Source organism: Pundamilia nyererei, unplaced genomic scaffold (genome assembly GCF_000239375.1).
Source record: "Pundamilia nyererei isolate P.nyererei 1_Seehausen unplaced genomic scaffold, PunNye1.0 scaffold00174, whole genome shotgun sequence".
NCBI lineage: Eukaryota > Metazoa > Chordata > Actinopteri > Cichliformes > Cichlidae > Pundamilia > Pundamilia nyererei.
In genome coordinates, this window is record NW_005187575.1 from 604,919 (window position 1) to 622,228 (window position 17,310).

At 39.9% G+C, this 17,310-nt stretch overlaps 1 protein-coding gene across 1 annotated transcript in view; it reads left to right on the forward strand.

Annotated features, from left to right (window-relative positions):
• The first annotated feature begins 4,284 nt into the window (after window positions 1–4,284).
• Window positions 4,285–17,310, forward strand: part of slc16a10 (solute carrier family 16 member 10) — a 29,574-nt gene continuing 16,548 nt past the window's right edge. Inside the window, exon 1 of the mRNA XM_005746187.1 lies at window positions 4,285–4,808. Coding sequence (XP_005746244.1) covers window positions 4,460–4,808 — 349 coding nt within the window. The 5' untranslated portion in view covers window positions 4,285–4,459. The remainder of the gene's footprint in view (window positions 4,809–17,310) is intronic.

Sequence of the window (17,310 nt, forward strand, 5' to 3'; positions counted from 1 at the left end):
TGTGTGTTTCCTGGGTGAGAGAGAGTGCCTTTTTGCTGTTGTTGTTGTTGTTGTTGTTGTTGTGCTGAGCTAATAGGCAGAATGCTACAGGCATAGCCCTAAAGAATGTAGCCTCATTGACAGTGTAGTCCGTGCTGCAGGGAGAATGGACCACCATACAACAACAAAGTAAAGCTATTTTTCGGCTACGAGCCCGACACGGAACCCGACGTATTAGCCAGAGGTCCCTTTACTACGGCTCGGAGCCGCGGACCTTCAGTAATAGTAATAAATCACACAGCAATAGTACATTCATATAGTTGTGAAAAGCATGATAATATATTAAATAATCCAAAGTATTCAGAATACGTTACTCTCATTGATTGATTGATTGGTAATTTATTTCAACATGTGAACAATATACAAGTACATTTAGAAAAGAAAATAAGAGAGAAAAAAAATACTATACAAATTACATACAAAAAAACGTTGTGATTAATTTACATGTTGAAAGGGAGTGGGAAGAAGTATACACTTATTTAATCCCACCCCTTTGCCATAAATTTTCACTTAATGTTTAGTCAGTTTCCTTCATTGAGTAACGCAACGGAATACGTTACAAAATACATTTTGGGGCATGTATTCTGTAATCTGTAGTGGAATACATTTTAAAAGTAACCTTCCCAACACTGACTGTATATAGTAACTATTAAGTCTAATATATCCTGGTAAGCTATAGTACTTCTTCCTTTGGGAAGGTATGATCTGTGCAGTCTGCAATTCTGTTGAAAATATTTAATCTATTTAATCATTCTTGAAAAATAATTTATTTCTGGGCATTTTTTTTTCACACTGCATCAAATCAAAGTTGATTACGTCAATTAAGCATCATGGGGTGGAGGGTGGTTCCTTATTTTTTTATTTTTTGCTGGGAGTTTTAGAACCCTATTAGTTAGGTTGCTTACTCTTTAAAATACCAGAATAGGGAGGATGGAGTAGGTTTAAGTTTATTAGATTGATCAGTATTGCTGAACTATGAAATATTTTGGGTGCAGTGTATTTTTTGCATACAGGTATAACAGAATAGCTTCAGTGTTTGTTTTTTTAAACTTAAGTATGAACTTACACAAAAAGCAGCAAGATAAAAAAAAACAGTTTTATTGATTAAAAAACACACTATATCGGATTCATATCGGTATCGGCAGATATCCAAATTTATGATATCGGTATCGGTATCGGATATAAAAAAGTGGTATCGTGCCATCTCTAGCATAGAAACCCTTACCAGCAAACATTCATTTTTTGTGTGGCTTTTTTTCACGGTTTGTTAACATTCTGTGTAGGTGTGTACTTGACTAGCTGATATCAACATAACGGGGGAAACATCTGGTTTGACTATTCTTCACCTGTAGTTTGAATGCTGAACATTTGCCTGTTTAAATCATAAGACCAGTCACTATACAGAGATGTGCTTCTGAATGTGGACGATGTGTCTTCTGATTTTGTAATGCAGTTCTGCTTGTGTTGAGTGATGTAAACAACTGATCGATCTAAACTCTTTAAACGTCAAAATTGATCATTAGATTTTTTATGACACAACAGCGGTGAGTGTTCCCACCTTCTGCTCTTTGTAACTTAACGCGATCTTTACGTTTTCGAGTTTTGGACATGATTTTGGAGTATATCTTCACAGTAGCGATTGACCACAAAGTAAAGCTACTGGAAATGTACAACCCTACATCCGGTCTCAAACCAGGAAGTTAGCATTTTCTCGTGCACAGGGTCTATTAAAGGGGTGGGTTTTTATAATCGATTTATCGATTAAAATCGATTCTGGCTTGGATAACGTAAAATCGATTCATTAAAATCCTGAATTGATTTTTTAATATAAATTTATTTTGCCTGAAATGCCAGAATCTCTGGTGAAATCTCACAAAATTTCAACAACCACCAAACAGCTCAGACAGTAAATGAGAGCAGGAACACAGATTCTGCACAAAGACTTAAACACACAGCGCAACCAGCGGATCAGAATCAGTTAGATGTCGCCTTTCTCACGGTCGGGGCTGAAAGCCGACAGCTCGCTGATCCTGATGTGTCGGCGGGTCCGCGCTTTGTGTTCACGCACTTTACGCGCTGATTCTAAAGCTGTTAGTTTGATCTCTCTCCAAACAATATTGACCGAACCAGCAGCAAAAGAAGATCCAAACTACGCTTCACATAAACATCGTCATGTATTCACTTTTACTGTTTTGCTTCCACCAGGATACACAGCTCTCTCTCTCTCTCTCTCTCTCTCTCTCTCTCCCTGTCTGTCTGTTTTCTTCATTATTCGCTTGCTTGTTACGCACAAGTCTACCATTGTTTACAGGCTGTCGGCCGACGTTTTTTTTTTCGTTTTATATACTTCCGAAAAGAAAACCTAATTTCTGCTGTTCAATACTGAACAAATTTAAACTTTTTAAAATTATGCAAAATGCAAAACGCTTAGCCATGTCTCTAATAAAACCGTTGTAACTTCAGAGGTGATGTTCATGTGTTGATTGATGGTTTTCTTTCGTTTTTGAGGTACTGCAGAATATTTTTATAAGATCCCAGGCCAGGAAAATCACCTTCATGTTTTTCTGTGTTTTATCTTCTGCTACTTTGACACAAAGGCATCTGCTGTGATGCTCACACCTTTGATAAAGTCTTGCATGTGTCAGCTTCCTTTTTATAGATACAAAAATATGTGAATGTACTGTTCTGAATTATAATATTTCTGACTGTCAAAATTTCCCAGATTCAAATCGAATCGAATCAAATCAAATTAAATTGAATCGTGGATCGAATCGATTCGGGACCTTGTGAATCGGAATTGAATCAATTAGATTAGATAGATTAGATTAGATGAAACTTTATTAATCCCTCGGGTGGGTTCCTCCAGGAAATTCAGTTTCCAGTAGCAAAGCACCGAAAGAAGTTGCATGTTACAGATACATTAAGGGGAATGAGAGTAAGGATATAAGCATAAATACACCATATATACACATATATAGATACAGAATATACAATATGGATAAATAGGATTGCTCATTTGAGTGAGTATATTGCACAGTGATTATTGCACAGTCAAATATAAGAAAGAGACAAAAAACAAAAAACAAATATTGCAAATATTGCACCGTGTAGAAAAGTCCCTACAACTCAGTTGTTCCCGCCCTCCCTTGTCCCCCTGTTTCTCCTCCCTCTCCCGTCCAGTGAGGAGTTAAACAGTCTGATGGCGTGTGGGACAAAGGAGTTTTTAAGTCTGTTGGTTTTTGACTTTGGGAGAAGCAGCCTGTCGCTGAATAGGCTCCTCTGATTGTTTACGACCGTGTGCAGAGGATGCCCGGCATTGTTCATAATGTCCATCAGTTTCTTTAAGGTCCTCTTCTCTGCCACTGTCACCAGAGTGTCCAGCTTCATGCCGACCACAGAGCCAGCCTTCCTGATTAGTTTCTCCAGTCTGGATGAGTCCCTCTTTGCTGTGCTGCTCCCCCAGCACACCACGCCATAGAAAAGGACTCCAGCAACCACTGACTGGTAAAACATTCTCAGGAGCTTCCTGCAGATGTTAAAAGACCTCAGCCTCCTGAGGAAGTACAGTCGGCTTTGGCCTTTTTTATACAGGTTCTGTGTGTTGCATGACCAGTCCAGTTTGTTGTCCACCCACAGCCCGAGGTACTTGTATGTGTTGACCACCTCCACCTCCTCTCCCTCTATCTGAACTGGCAGTGGACCTGGTCTGGACCTCCCGAAATCCACAACTAGTTCCTTGGTCTTTGAAGTGTTGAGTTACCCAGCCCTAGTCTATTAGGTAGGAATAAAAGCATACATTAAAAGTCAAAAGAGAGGACGGAACATTGTATTTGCGTGCGTTTTTTTTTTTTTTACAACACATCCACTGATTAAATGCTGGCCCCTGGTGGTTAAATTCTTGTTTAAAGTTTGCAGAGGGTAATAAAAAGTAGGGTGAACAAGGGTAAACAAAAAGTATCTTTAAACTCTCACCGTTCCACTTACAGCCTCAAATGTTTGCTGTGCTAGTTCTCTATACTGTATTTGTATAAGGTCAAATGGTCAAATATTCTTCCATATGCTTACATTGTTCTCTGCTGGACACCCCCCCACACGCACACACACTCTCTTAGACTTGTGCCACCCCACTGAAGATATCCTGGAAACGCCTCAGCAGCTGCAGTGTAAGGATACCCGCAGCCCCGCCCCTCTGCGTTGTCTATTTATAAAAGTGCAACGGCAGATGTTTGACAGTTGCACATGCTGCAGTACCAGCATTACTGAAGCTACAGCCCCCGTCAATGGATAAAACTTTACCGTGCCCCCAAACCTCTGTCATATCCTGTGTCTGGATTTATTGACCTCCCCCTGCCAGCCTACGCGAAATACCTCCATACTTCAAAATCCGCAGTGCCTTTTTGACACATTATTTTTTTTAAAAATGACAGAAGGGAACAATATGCCAGAAAACGATGCAGCCGCCGAGACACCAGCCGGCAGCGAACCCGCAAAGGAGAAGCGTCCAGTAGAGGAGCAGGATGGGGAGAAGGAGAAGACGGAGGAGAACGGGGACAGCAAAGTGGATATCCCAGAGAAAAGCGAGGGTCCGGGAGCCAAGGAGGAGGTTGAGTTTGTGCACCCCGAGGGCGGCTGGGGATGGGTGGTCATGCTGGCTTCCATGTGGTGCAACGGCTCGGTGTTTGGGATCCAGAACGCCTTCGGTGTAATATATATCTACCTCCTGAAGGAATTTGGTAGCCCGGACGATAAAGACCTCCAATTCAGAACATGTGAGTATAGGCTAACCTGGCTGTATGAGTAAAAGTACCACATTAGTAAAGAATTATATATATGTTTAAATGTCATTTTATGTCATGAGTGTGTATTATTATAGAAGAAAGGCGTGATGTAACCCCGCAGGATGAGTAACGGTCTTAAAGTAAGTGATGTCTTGCTCATGGGACAGTTTTAGTAATGGCGGGGAATTGAACCGACAACTTTCAAACCACCAACGAAGGTCTTCTCGAGAACAATTTCTTCGTAAAGACATAATAATTCTATAGCATCATATGTTTAACATTTAGCCCACTATAAAAACGTTAGCTAAGTTCAGCTAGCAAGTAATGTGTCGTTTCCTGGTGTGAGAGAAGGAAACGCATGCAGACAAAAGACAGTGCGGTTATATAGCACGGTTGTGGGGATAACGTTGCGAGCCTGGCGTCAAAGTTGTGACCTGGCACTCAGTGTGGTGATAATTCAAAAAAAAAAAAAAAAATCTGGGTTAAGTGTTTGTTATGGTTTGTGTCTAATCCCGAGGAGTCCTGGAAAGCTGTCAGCGTGCAGAGAATCTCTTTAAACCGCGAATGAAATACAGCTTGATACAGCTTGCTCCCAGCGGGGGACGGAGTATAGTTAATTATTTGAAAAGTCACTGAAGGGGAAACACAAATCAAAGTAGTAATTTCTTATACCATAGCGTGTACAAATACTCTTTTTTTTCTCACACGAATTCTCTTCTTGTCGTTCAGTCTAGTCAGCAGTCGGCATTATCGTACGAATTATGTAAAGCCTTACATGTTTTTCTGCATTAAACTAAAAGAACACCTTAAAAACATTGAATATTACACATAGCGGTGTGCCACACAGTCATGGCATAATCACATAGAGAATTTTTTTTGCGGTTTGTGTGTGTGTGTGTGTGTGTGAGAGAGAGAGAGACAGACAGAGGGACGGCTTACCACATGAATAATGGCCCTGTGCTGATTGTAACCACCTGTTGTTGGTATTGCTGTTTGGCAAATGAGCATGTAAAAGTAGTACTGCATGGGGGACTACCATGTTTGTTGGTAGTCTGGGGCCTAGCTGTTCACCGACTCAATAGCTTCTTCTGCTGATCTCTGTGATTATTGCATTGGATTTTGTGTTGGTTGCAGCCAAGGTGGTTTGTACTATGGCTCTAACCCATTGCTTGCTTGGTGTTTTTTTTTCTTCTTTTTTTTAAATGATCTGAAACATTTAATTCGATTTTTCATATGCACCAGTCATAGCACCATTACAGGGTTTGTGCCAGAAAAATTGTAAACCGCCAGGGCTTTTTTCAGTCCAGTGCAGTGTTCTGGGCCCCAGCCCAACATGGGGATGCTATTTTGACTTATATCACCCACCTAAAGGTGGTTGCACAGCAAGCATGGCAACAGCACTCCGCAGTGGTAGCATCTTCCCCCAGTAGGACAGTTGGTAATGAGCACAAAGATTTGCCTTCAAACTCCACAGATCCCATTGCAATTAAGCATCCTTGGGATGTGCTCCAACAAGCCTGATCCACAGAAGCCAAAATTATGCTCGCAGTGTGTGTTGATTCCCGATGCCACCATAGGACATCCTTAAATTTCCTGTGTCTATACCTAGACCTATTTACTCTGTTCTATATCAGATGATACTTTTGTAAATTAGTTGCTTTTTGGTATGGTTTTTCTTTCCACACAGAAAACTCCTAGCCAACCAAAGTGCATCACTACAAATTATTTGGCAACGTTCAATCTACTTATTGGCCAAATGTGTTTGGGGTAGTATCAACAAAAGTAAATACAGGGAAAATGTGCTGTATTCTGGACTAATGGAAAAAAAAAACATGGAGAATTTACTGCAAATATTTATGTTTATTTGATAGATATTTCAGGATAAATGGTATGTAGCAGGCTGTTACTACGGTTTGTGTACTCTCCTGTGTACTTTCTTTTAAAGTGTCTTATAACCTTGGTTATGTGAAAGTGCTAAGCTAAAACATGCACTGTACATTGGATAATTGGACTACATCGAGGTTAGATCGTATTCTTGTAATAAATCGCTCTTCAGCTTGTTAGGAACCAGGCTGAGACCACCCCTGGTGGTTGTTTTGGTCTGCACCTGAGTCCACCATCTACCATCAACAGACTAAACAGCACGTCCATACATAGGACAGAAGGAGAGGTGACCATCAATGATGTCAGCTGACAGCATAATGATTCAACGTAATAGCATGTGTTCACATTGAATGAGAGTTAGCAATGTATGAAAAACAATGTTGGTTAAGTATTAATTGAGTAATGCATTTCTTAAAGTTTTATGTATATTTTGTCTTTTACTATGCACACAGTTCACACACTGAATTTGTTAGCTAAATCTCTAATGAACTCTGGAAAATTAATAACACTAACAAGTATACTAACAAGTAACAACTACTTTATCCCCTATATATATATATAACTTAACATTCAGACAGCACTAATAATTACTTCATTTTTCTATCCATTTGAGATTACAGTGCCTGACTGCCAGGATGTAAATTCTTGAGTTAGAAGTTTTAGTGAGGTCTTTCCTGCTTATTTTTGCTTCATGAGATGGACAGCATCCATTCTTTCCATTTTAATTCCCTGATCCTGTTTCTCAGAAAGAACACAAAGTACTGCTTCAAACTAGATGTTCACTCTTCAGCTTGCCTTCCTGTCGTGAGAACAGAACTAATGAGAATTAATGAGGCAGTTGAGTGGTTTTGAAGTTGGACATTGTCATAGAGGAAGTACCAGAATGCTAAGAGAACGCATCTATAACAGTCAGGATACAAGTCTTCATAAACATCACAAATCCTTGAATGAGATCCCCTTCTTTCCCACATGAATATTTTTATCTGACTGAGCGTTAGAGGAAATGATGGAATTTAATTGACATGGAGGAAAATAGAATACTAAAATGAATTCCGTTGGATAGCTGGCTCTGTAATGGCTACTGAGTGTAGCGTGATTTGATCGTCTTAGTCTAGTTTCTGAGTCATTTTGGGGGAAGAACTGTAGCTGGGCAACGAATTTTATCAGATATATTAATAATGGTATTTCTAATATCTCATAATGAAAATGTAAAAAGTAAAGATGAGATGGAAGAAACACCCATCAGCCATTGTATGACTGTTGCTTGTTGGCAACATAACAAGTCGTCTTCTCTGGCAGTGTAGACACTTTACTGCAGATACACTTTTCATCTCCCTGGTCAGGATTTTCCATGGAAATTTGCATCACTTGTTTACACGGACACTGCTGACATAGACTTTACTTTACTCAACTTTAGACAACAGTTTTACTTCCCAGCACAGTCCCTTGGATCTATTTTCTGTTTATCACTGGCTGTAATCACACATATGTGTATTTTTAGCAAGCTTTTCAAGCATTGCATAGCACACATTAAGAGTGCAAGTCACTGCCCCAAAAAAAAGAAAAGAAAAAAGAGTGCAAGTCATATAGAGAGCTTCATTTTAGCACAAGTGAAAGTTGCGACAAGATACTGATATGCAGTCTTGTCTTGGAGGGAGACATAGAACATGTAATAAATTACTCAACCCAAAATATGTACATGAATAAAAAATGATTGCCTGCTGTGAGTTAATTGGTTTTTATTGTTGCAATGAGAGATGGCAACACGTTGCTATTTACGTAGGTTCATTTCAGATCAGCATTTAAGGCTTGTACGTTTTGCAGTAATAGTCTCTCCTCTGCTGTCTGTTTCACCGTGTGTGCTTATCTGTTTCGCTGTACACATGGAGTGGAGCAGATAAGACCATCAATATCATGGCCTGTGGTGCATGTCATACACAGAACACGAATACGATGTAACTGAAATGAATATATTAACTTATAAGCACGAATACTCAAAGATATTGAGTCAGTATTAGTCAGTATCTGATGTAGATTGGTGGGTTTAAAAAGCCGAATGGGTTAGACCTCCTTTCTGTTAAGACATTAACATTGTTTCTCATGTTTCAGTTTTATTGTGTTACTGGATACTTATTAGTTATTTTCATTTTCCTGCGAGTAAGACACTTTTTGATGGGACAGTTCAGAAGAAATACTTTAATGAACTTTTATTTTGATGATCACCAGGATATAAAAACTGCAGGTATTGATTCACCAATGAAGTCAAATAAAAATAAAAAAATCCTGAAAATGTTTGACTTTGAACCAAAAATAAGGCTTTAAAAAGCTTTTTTTAAAATTCTGTTTCCAAGGGGTGATCGTGGAAGGTTGCCAGTTCGAGCCCTGGCTCTGATAGTTGTGTCCTTGGGCAAGACACTTCACCCGTTGCCTACTGGTGGTGGCCAGAGGGCCCGGTGGCGCCAGTGTCCAGCATCCTCGCCTCTGTCAGTGCGCCCCAGGGCAGCTGTGGCTACAATGTATATTTCCATCACCAATGTGTGAATGGGTGGATGACTGAATGTAGTGTAAAGCGCTTTGGGGTCCACAGGGACTAAGTAAAGCGCTATACAAATACAGGCCATTTACTGTTTGAGTGCCATGGCTCTCCTTTATCTTATCTCTGATTTATCCCACTTCGGTACATTTTGAATGGGCATAATTACAGTCAATAAGACCCGAAGTAAAGATAACATAATAGGGAGAGATTGTTGCTGATTTACTGTTTTAACCTTGCCTATTAAAGCCTTCTGATAGGTAGTTTTACTCCTGTTCTTTATGGAGAATGCAGTACAAACAGTAAGTTTTTAATCCTCTAAGTTGACTGGGGAGTTGAAATGTAGGCAGTTCCACATTGAAAACCCCTCATGTGCCCTGTGCTTGGTGATTTGAGTGCAAAGACATACCAACGCACATGTTTGAACGTGTTTCTTTGTCTCACATTCAAGCTCCGATGCGGCTAAAACTGCATATGCCTTGAAACTGCACCTAAGATGAAAATAAATGTTCAGTTAAGGTCTGCAACTTAAAGCAATTATTAGGGCCAGTATTTGTCTGTTCACTTTAAGGACCATGATGGCCTGATTGCTGTAAACGGGTTGCTCTTGTTGGAATAATTAAATTCAGTTCAACTTAGTTTAGTTATATTTATATAGCGCCAAATCACAACAGTTTATATTGTAAGGTCTTTAACTTGTAAGTTTTAATTCTTCTAGGGTCTACATTAATAATAATAATAATAATTATTATAATAACAATAACAATCCCTGCTTGGAATAACTGAAAATACTGCGCATTTCTCTCTTTCCTTTCTGAGAAGAATGATCAAACATTACTGCCTATGAGTAAAACTATATTCTTTTCTGTGATGCAGGGTAATGTGTATGATTTCAGGTCGCATAATGTGTTTATCATGCGTGCTAACATATTAATTTGAATTTGTAGCTGTAGTTCCTATGGTCTGATCTACTACCAATTTACCAGAAATTATCTGCTGGGCATTCATGAATTTCTTAAATAGGGATATATATTCCATAAAGAGCAAGTTTCCAATAGCTGAAATCTTCAGCTAGTAGCTGTTTGTTGGTGCCAAAGATAACGCGCTGCAAAGCTCGGAAATTGTCACAGTCAACCAATTTCAATGCATTATGTTGGGGTGGGAAGGTCAAGGCTCTATGCTGGTTCCCTCCCTGTGAAAATGCCAGATGGGGTTATTCTTGAGCCTCGTGCCAAAAGCCACTTGGTTGTTGTCTACTGTCAGACCTGCCAAAGAACTTTGGACTAAACACAGAGTTATTTGATACCTTGATTGTGTTGTTTTGATGACTCTGAAGTAATCAAAACAACATGTATTTAATTGACATTAAAATGTCAATAACAAGACATTATGTGAGCATATTTTGGCTGAATATTGTTTTGACTGTGTATGAAAGGAAAAAATAAAGAGATTGATGGTGCAGTAAAGGATAAAATATTGTTTTAGTATCAGTGCGTGGGAGAGTAAAGCAATGTCAGTGCTTTCACCAACATTAGATCAAGTATTTTTTGAGGGTGTTAGATCAGTTAACAGTAACTATGACTCCCTTGTACATTAACAGGAATTTGGTTTCCCTCAGTTATAGGGCAGCAGGGATCAGAACACGGGGGAAAGACTATATTAGGACTTTTCACTGCTTGGCTGCTGTCTGCCTTGTACTGAGGGCAAAGTGTTCAGTTGATGTTGAGTTTATTCTGCCAGCAGTCAGGCTTACTATATTGCTGCTTTAGCAGTAATTTACTGTCACATGATGTTTTATGCAAGGGTTTGTTTTGTGAAGTAGACACGTTTCACTAGTTGAAAATGAACTGTTTTAAGTTAATTTTTTTAATTCAAATACCTAAAAGGTTATGGATAATGGATTTCCGATTGAATAATATGCTCAGATGGCTCCTGAAGGAGATGAGACAATTGTCAGTTAAATATTTATCTACAACTACAGGCTCACATGAATGTAACATGCCCAACCAAGTTTACAAGCACTTTTAAAAAGCGTAATTGATTGATCTTCATGGGTAACTTGGTTCAAAATAAAACAAAATGACTCCGATGGAATGGCTCCACAAAACCTTGACAAGTTTTAATCATAGACTGGTTAATATTTGACAGGCCGTTTGATTTCAGGCGTGTGTAAGCTTGGGTCTGAGTAGGTGAAGGTTGTCAAGAGATAAAGTCTCGAGAAGATAAACATGCTGGAGGCAGAGCCCACTTCAGTGGCACCAGGACAAATTGTTTGGCCCCCTGCACATGACACGCAGGGGACCAGCCCCTCAGACCACAGCCTGAGGGGCTGGATGTGAACTAATGGCTGTGATGTCCTTGCTCTTGGGCAATGTCAGACTGATTAACAGCAGGCAATCCCTGTGTCACTGCACCAAGATTAGGTCTTGAAACAGTCAGTCTTTATGGTCTCACTCAACCACGTCTAATTGACACAATGTGGAGGTGCACAGTGCATGACAAGTATGAAAATGCGTTATTTTTACAGGGCAAAAGAGGGAATAAGAGGGAATAAATATCAGAAACAAAATTCTAAGTGGCACCTTCCTGTTTTGAAGGAAAAACAGAGTTGGGATAATGGTATGGTATCCTATAGTACTATCCTATGGTGACTAATATCCCCAAAAAGCTACTGAAGCTCTCAGTAGCCCTCTAGCCTAAGCATGGCATGGGGTACTCTTTGATTTCTTTACTGTCTCCTGCATCCGTTCATTTCATCGACCATGGATAAAATTAACTTTGCACAAAGACCACTGTGAACTAATTAGGAACATCGAACATCACAGGCAGCACCGGCAAAAACCACACTGCCACTATAATAAGATTCACAGGTACATGATCGGTCTGGTCTCCATGTGTCTCTAAGCAGCCATGGTAACCATAGAAAACAGCATGGCCATTATATCACAGTGCTCATATATTTCTCAGGACAAGATTTTAATACGTTTCTCTGTTGCCTCTTTTATCATTACAGATATTATGGATTGATGTGGGTTTTTATTATGTACATACATGTAATTTTTATTATTTTACAATAAAATAAATTATTATTGAAATAAATATTTATTTGAGATCAAGTTTATATGGCATCAACAAATGTTTAAACTTGGGACTGACTTAAAATAAAGTATCTATAGTTTTGTGGTTACTTTTTGTTTCTTTCTTAATACTAACACTATTGTTAGTTACTACAAAAAATCTCATATTTTTAAAGGCAAAGTAGGTTTCTCTGCTGTTTTCAGTTTACTTTTTTTGTTAGTAACACATAGCTAGCTTAGCTAGCATGGTTTTGGAGGGAACTTTTTAGTAAACAAACATAAAATCACACTAGCTTGACACAGATGATAGCTGTATCTGTCATTGTCTTGCTCAAGGCCAATGAAAAGAAACCTTGTGGGGTAATTTAGCCGTAGCCCTTTACAAAAAAAAGTACTGATGGAGCAACTGCAGAGTGCATGGAACAATAAGTATTTTATTCAAATTCTCAACAAACACATATTTAAGTACAACAAATCCTCTGATTTACCACAAGATACATAACATGTTAGTCAAAAACACCTTCCGATGGATACATTTTGAAGGTACAGATAATGGCAGTTCTAGGTTAAGTGTTGGCCTTTCTGTGAAACAAGAAGCTGGAGATAAGGGGACTTGGGGAGGAGTGTATGTATTCAAGCTGTTGTTTGCAACACTATACAGTGAGCTTAAAAAAGGGGGTGGACAAAAAGCTCCCCCAATCACCAGCTTGTTCTGACACACCACCCCTTTTTGCTTCCCTCTAACATGAAACACAACTCCCATTTAACATTTTTCATATGGACTTCTAGTATCTGCTGCAGAGGGAAGTCATTCCAAGCATGCATTTGATGTGCTTTTTTATGCACAGCCATAAATCGCTCTGCAGCTGCTCCCCAAGTTTTTCCTGTGTCATCAGACAGACCTTTTCACTTCCTGCAGTGTGAGAGGCCAGAAAACACACAAATGATTTGAGTGGGTTGCAAACACACAAAAAACACTTCCCCCTTCTCCACAGTTTCCAGTGGAACTGCCCAATATAAATGGCTTCCAGCTGCTGTAAACTGGAATTGCTATATCCTTGTTGCAGACCCTGATGTTTGACTGCGGCACTAAGAGGCCCTGATTAGGGTTATGACTGGGGTCTTTGTGACTGATCGGCACCAGTTGAAAAGTCATACTGTAACAGTATTACACAGTAAGACCCCTTTAATTCAGCAGGAGTTGTAAGGAGTCTCCCTCATCTCTTTTCCAGCTATCCTGTCCTCTAATTTCTATTCTTTTTTGCTGAAACTTAATTTATACATTTTACAATTTTTTAAATTAATTTAAAAAGATAACACAGTCTTAAGCAGCTGTTATACATTTGTGGGCCAAGCTCCTCTGATTCTGATGCAATCTAGGTATGTGAACCTGTTGTTGTGTCTAGACTTTATTTAACAGATGTAGCACTGATTAAAACCAACCAACCAAACCAATGGAGGATACTATCCAGTGTATCCTCCATTGTAATACAGTGGGGCAAAAAAGTAGTTAGTCAGCCACCGATTGTGCAAGTTCCCCCACCTAAAATGATGACAGAGGTCAGTAATTTGCACCAGAGGTACACTTCAACTGTGAGAGACAGTATGTGAAAAAAAATCCATGAATCCACATGGTAGGATTTGTAAAGAATTTATTCGTAAATCAGGGTGGAAAATAAGTATTTGGTCAATAACAAAAATACAACTCAATACTTTGTAACATAACCTTTGTTGGCAATAACAGAGGTCAAACGTTTACTATAGGTCTTTACCAGGTTTGCACACACAGTAGCTGGTATTTTGGCCCATTCCTCCATGCAGATCTTCTCGAGAGCAGCGATGTTTTGGGGCTGTCGCCGAGCAACACGGACTTTCAACTCCCGCCACAGATTTTCTATGGGGTTGAGGTCTGGAGACTGGCTAGGCCACTCCAGGACTTTCAAATGCTTCTTACGGAGCCACTCCTTTGTTGCCCGGGCGGTGTGTTTTGGATCATTGTCATGTTGGAAGACCCAGCCTCGTTTCATCTTCAAAGTTCTCACTGATGGAAGCAGGTTTTGGCTCAAAATCTCACGATGACCACATGACATTCTCCCAATCCTCTGCTGTATCATCCATGTGCTCTCTGGCAAACTTCAGACGGGCCTGGACATGCACTGGCTTCAGCAGCGGAACACGTCTGGCACTGCGGGATTTGATTCCCTGCCGTTGTAGTGTGTTACTGATGGTGACCTTTGTTACTTTGGTCCCAGCTCTCTGCAGGTCATTCACCAGGTCCCCCCGTGTGGTTCTGGGATCTTTGCTCACCATTCTCATGATCATTTTGACCCACGGGATGAGATCTTGCGTGGAGCCCCAGATCGAGGGAGATTATCAGTGGTCTTGTATGTCTTCCATTTTCTGATGATTGCTCCCACAGTTGATTTTTTCACACCAAGCTGCTTGCCTATTGTAGATTCACTCTTCCCAGTCTGGTGCAGGTCTACAATACTTTTCCTGGTGTCCTTCGAAAGCTCTTTGGTCTTGGCCATGGCGGAGTTTGGAGTCTGACTGTTTGAGGCTGTGGACAGGTGTCTTTTATACAGATGATGAGTTCAAACAGGTGCCATTCATACAGGTAACGAGTGGGGGACAGAAAAGCTTCTTACAGAAGATGTTACAGGTCTGTGAGAGCCAGAGATTTTCCTTGTTTGAGGTGACCAAATACTTATTTTCCACCCTAATTTACGAATAAATTCTTTATAAATCCTACCATGTGAATTCATGGATTTTTCTTTCACATTCTGTCTCTCACAGTTGAAGTGTACCTCTGGTGCAAATTACTGACCTCTGTCATCATTTTAAGTGGGGGAACTTGCACAATCGGTGGCTGACTAAATACTTTTTTGCCCCACTGTAAAAGAAATAAAGTGTCATAATTAGTCTCTTAGGGTAACTCCACAGAATTTATACATGTCGATTACAGTTCCTCTTAAAAAAGATTTCTGTTGCTTCCTTTTAATTCAAATAAAATGCCTACTCCAGACCAAATAATCAGAGAAGTGAGAAATTGTGTCATGGAAACAGAATAAACACCAACACTAACTTCAGCACGTCTTTGGTACACTAAATTTTAATTTGAGAACTCTTGCATGCTCTACAATCCCAAGTTCATCCACCGTCTCAAAAAGGTTTTTATAGGTTTCTTCTTTTGAGGCCAGCCTTCTGATTGGATGCCCATGAACCATCTTGAGGATATCCCCTCTTGACGATGTCATAGAGATCCAAAAGTATTCAAAATCATTTAAAATATTGAAAACTATTTAAATGGGCAGTATGTTGCCTCAAGAAGGTCCTGGGTTCGAATCCACCATCGGGGCCTTTCATTGTGGAGTTTGGATAGTCTCTCTGTATATGCATGGGTTCTGTCCAGGTACTCCAGCTTTCTCCCACAGCCCAAGACATGCAGTTAGTGGGGTTAGGTTAACTGTTAGTTCCGAATGACTGTTAGTGTGTATAGCTGTCTGTCTCTCTGTTTCAAGAGATGCAAACAACATGCTTTATTTGCATGTTGTTGTTTTTCCTTTTCTTTTTAAGGAGCTTGAAAAGAAAACCTTCAAGGGGCCTAAAAAAGTTTCAAGAAAGCTCCTTTGATTACTATGACCTGGATGACTGAGAACCTACACAGACTTTTCTTTTTTTTTCCTTTTAGATATAATTATTTGAGATTAGCATTAGGAAGCAAAGCTGGGAGGATGTGAATCGAGTGCAGTTAGCTGGGAAGTATGTGGGTCACTAAAACATATTCACTGCACTTAGTTGGCATTTCTTAACTTCCCTTTTCCTTTTTCTTCCCCCGGCTCTCAATGCTGTCGTCAGAGAAGAATGTGCTCTGCCTTGTGGGAGGCAACTGTGCGTTCAGTGCAGCAGGGTCCACTTCCTGAGCACTGGTCAGCGAGTCCAAATGTCTGATAGTGAGCTGGCTGTGAGGCTGCTGGGTATAGACAGCTGCAGGATTTAAGGCCACTGCTCTGCTTAGTTTCTTCTGTCTGGGAGATTAAGGAGCCTGGATGTAACTACAGTACATGAAAGGCTAGGTGTTTCTAGCCAGCTAATAGCTTATCAGATTGAAGTGGCTGTGTGGATGTTAGACCACACAATTATCGACAGGTCCAACTGAATTGTTTTTGCATATCATTTAGTCCTTTGGAATTTAAACAGAACAACCTATGTTCTGTATGTTGTCTCTCAGAAGAACTGAGCTATTCTAGTATTCTACTTTGTAATTAAGTACAGTAATTAATAGTTGCACATGGTGAAGAAGTGAAATGTTAAATATTTCTAACAGTGGTTTATTTAGCATAACTGCCAATGGTTATTGCATTTGAAGAAAAAACAGAGCACCACCTACAGAGTCTTAAATTGGATTCAGGAGGGGCTCTCTCCTCCACAGCCGCTGCTCCTCCACATGAAAAGGAACTAGGTGAGGTGGTTCAGGCATCTGACAAGGATGGCTCCTTGACGCCTCCTGGGTGAGGTGTTCCAGGCATGTTCCAACGGGAGGAGGCCCTGGGGTAGAACCAAAACACGCTAGAGAAATCTCTTGTCTGGTTTGTGAACGCCTTGGTGTTGCCCTGAACAAGTGGAAGAAAATGGATGAATGGAAACACTGTCCAGTAATAGCTCTAACTAACATGGTCACTGTATCAGGTTATCATAAAATCTTGATTCCCGGTGGTTACCTTTTTAATATTTTCCACCGTTCACTGAACTGCCAACTGAATCTGAAAAAACAGCTACTATTATTTTGTCTCCAAAACTTTTACATAGTGTGATCTCTAAAGTTAAACCTGGGTTTGGGTGTACTTTCATGGAATACCAGTTTGTACCTTTATCTCCACCAGCACCAATAAAAGAAACGGTGATGTACCCAGCAAAACAAGAGCTCTTGGAAAGTGAAGTGAAATAATGATGATGGCCTGATCACAATGTTGGGGCGTGCTGGGTGTTTATATATGTA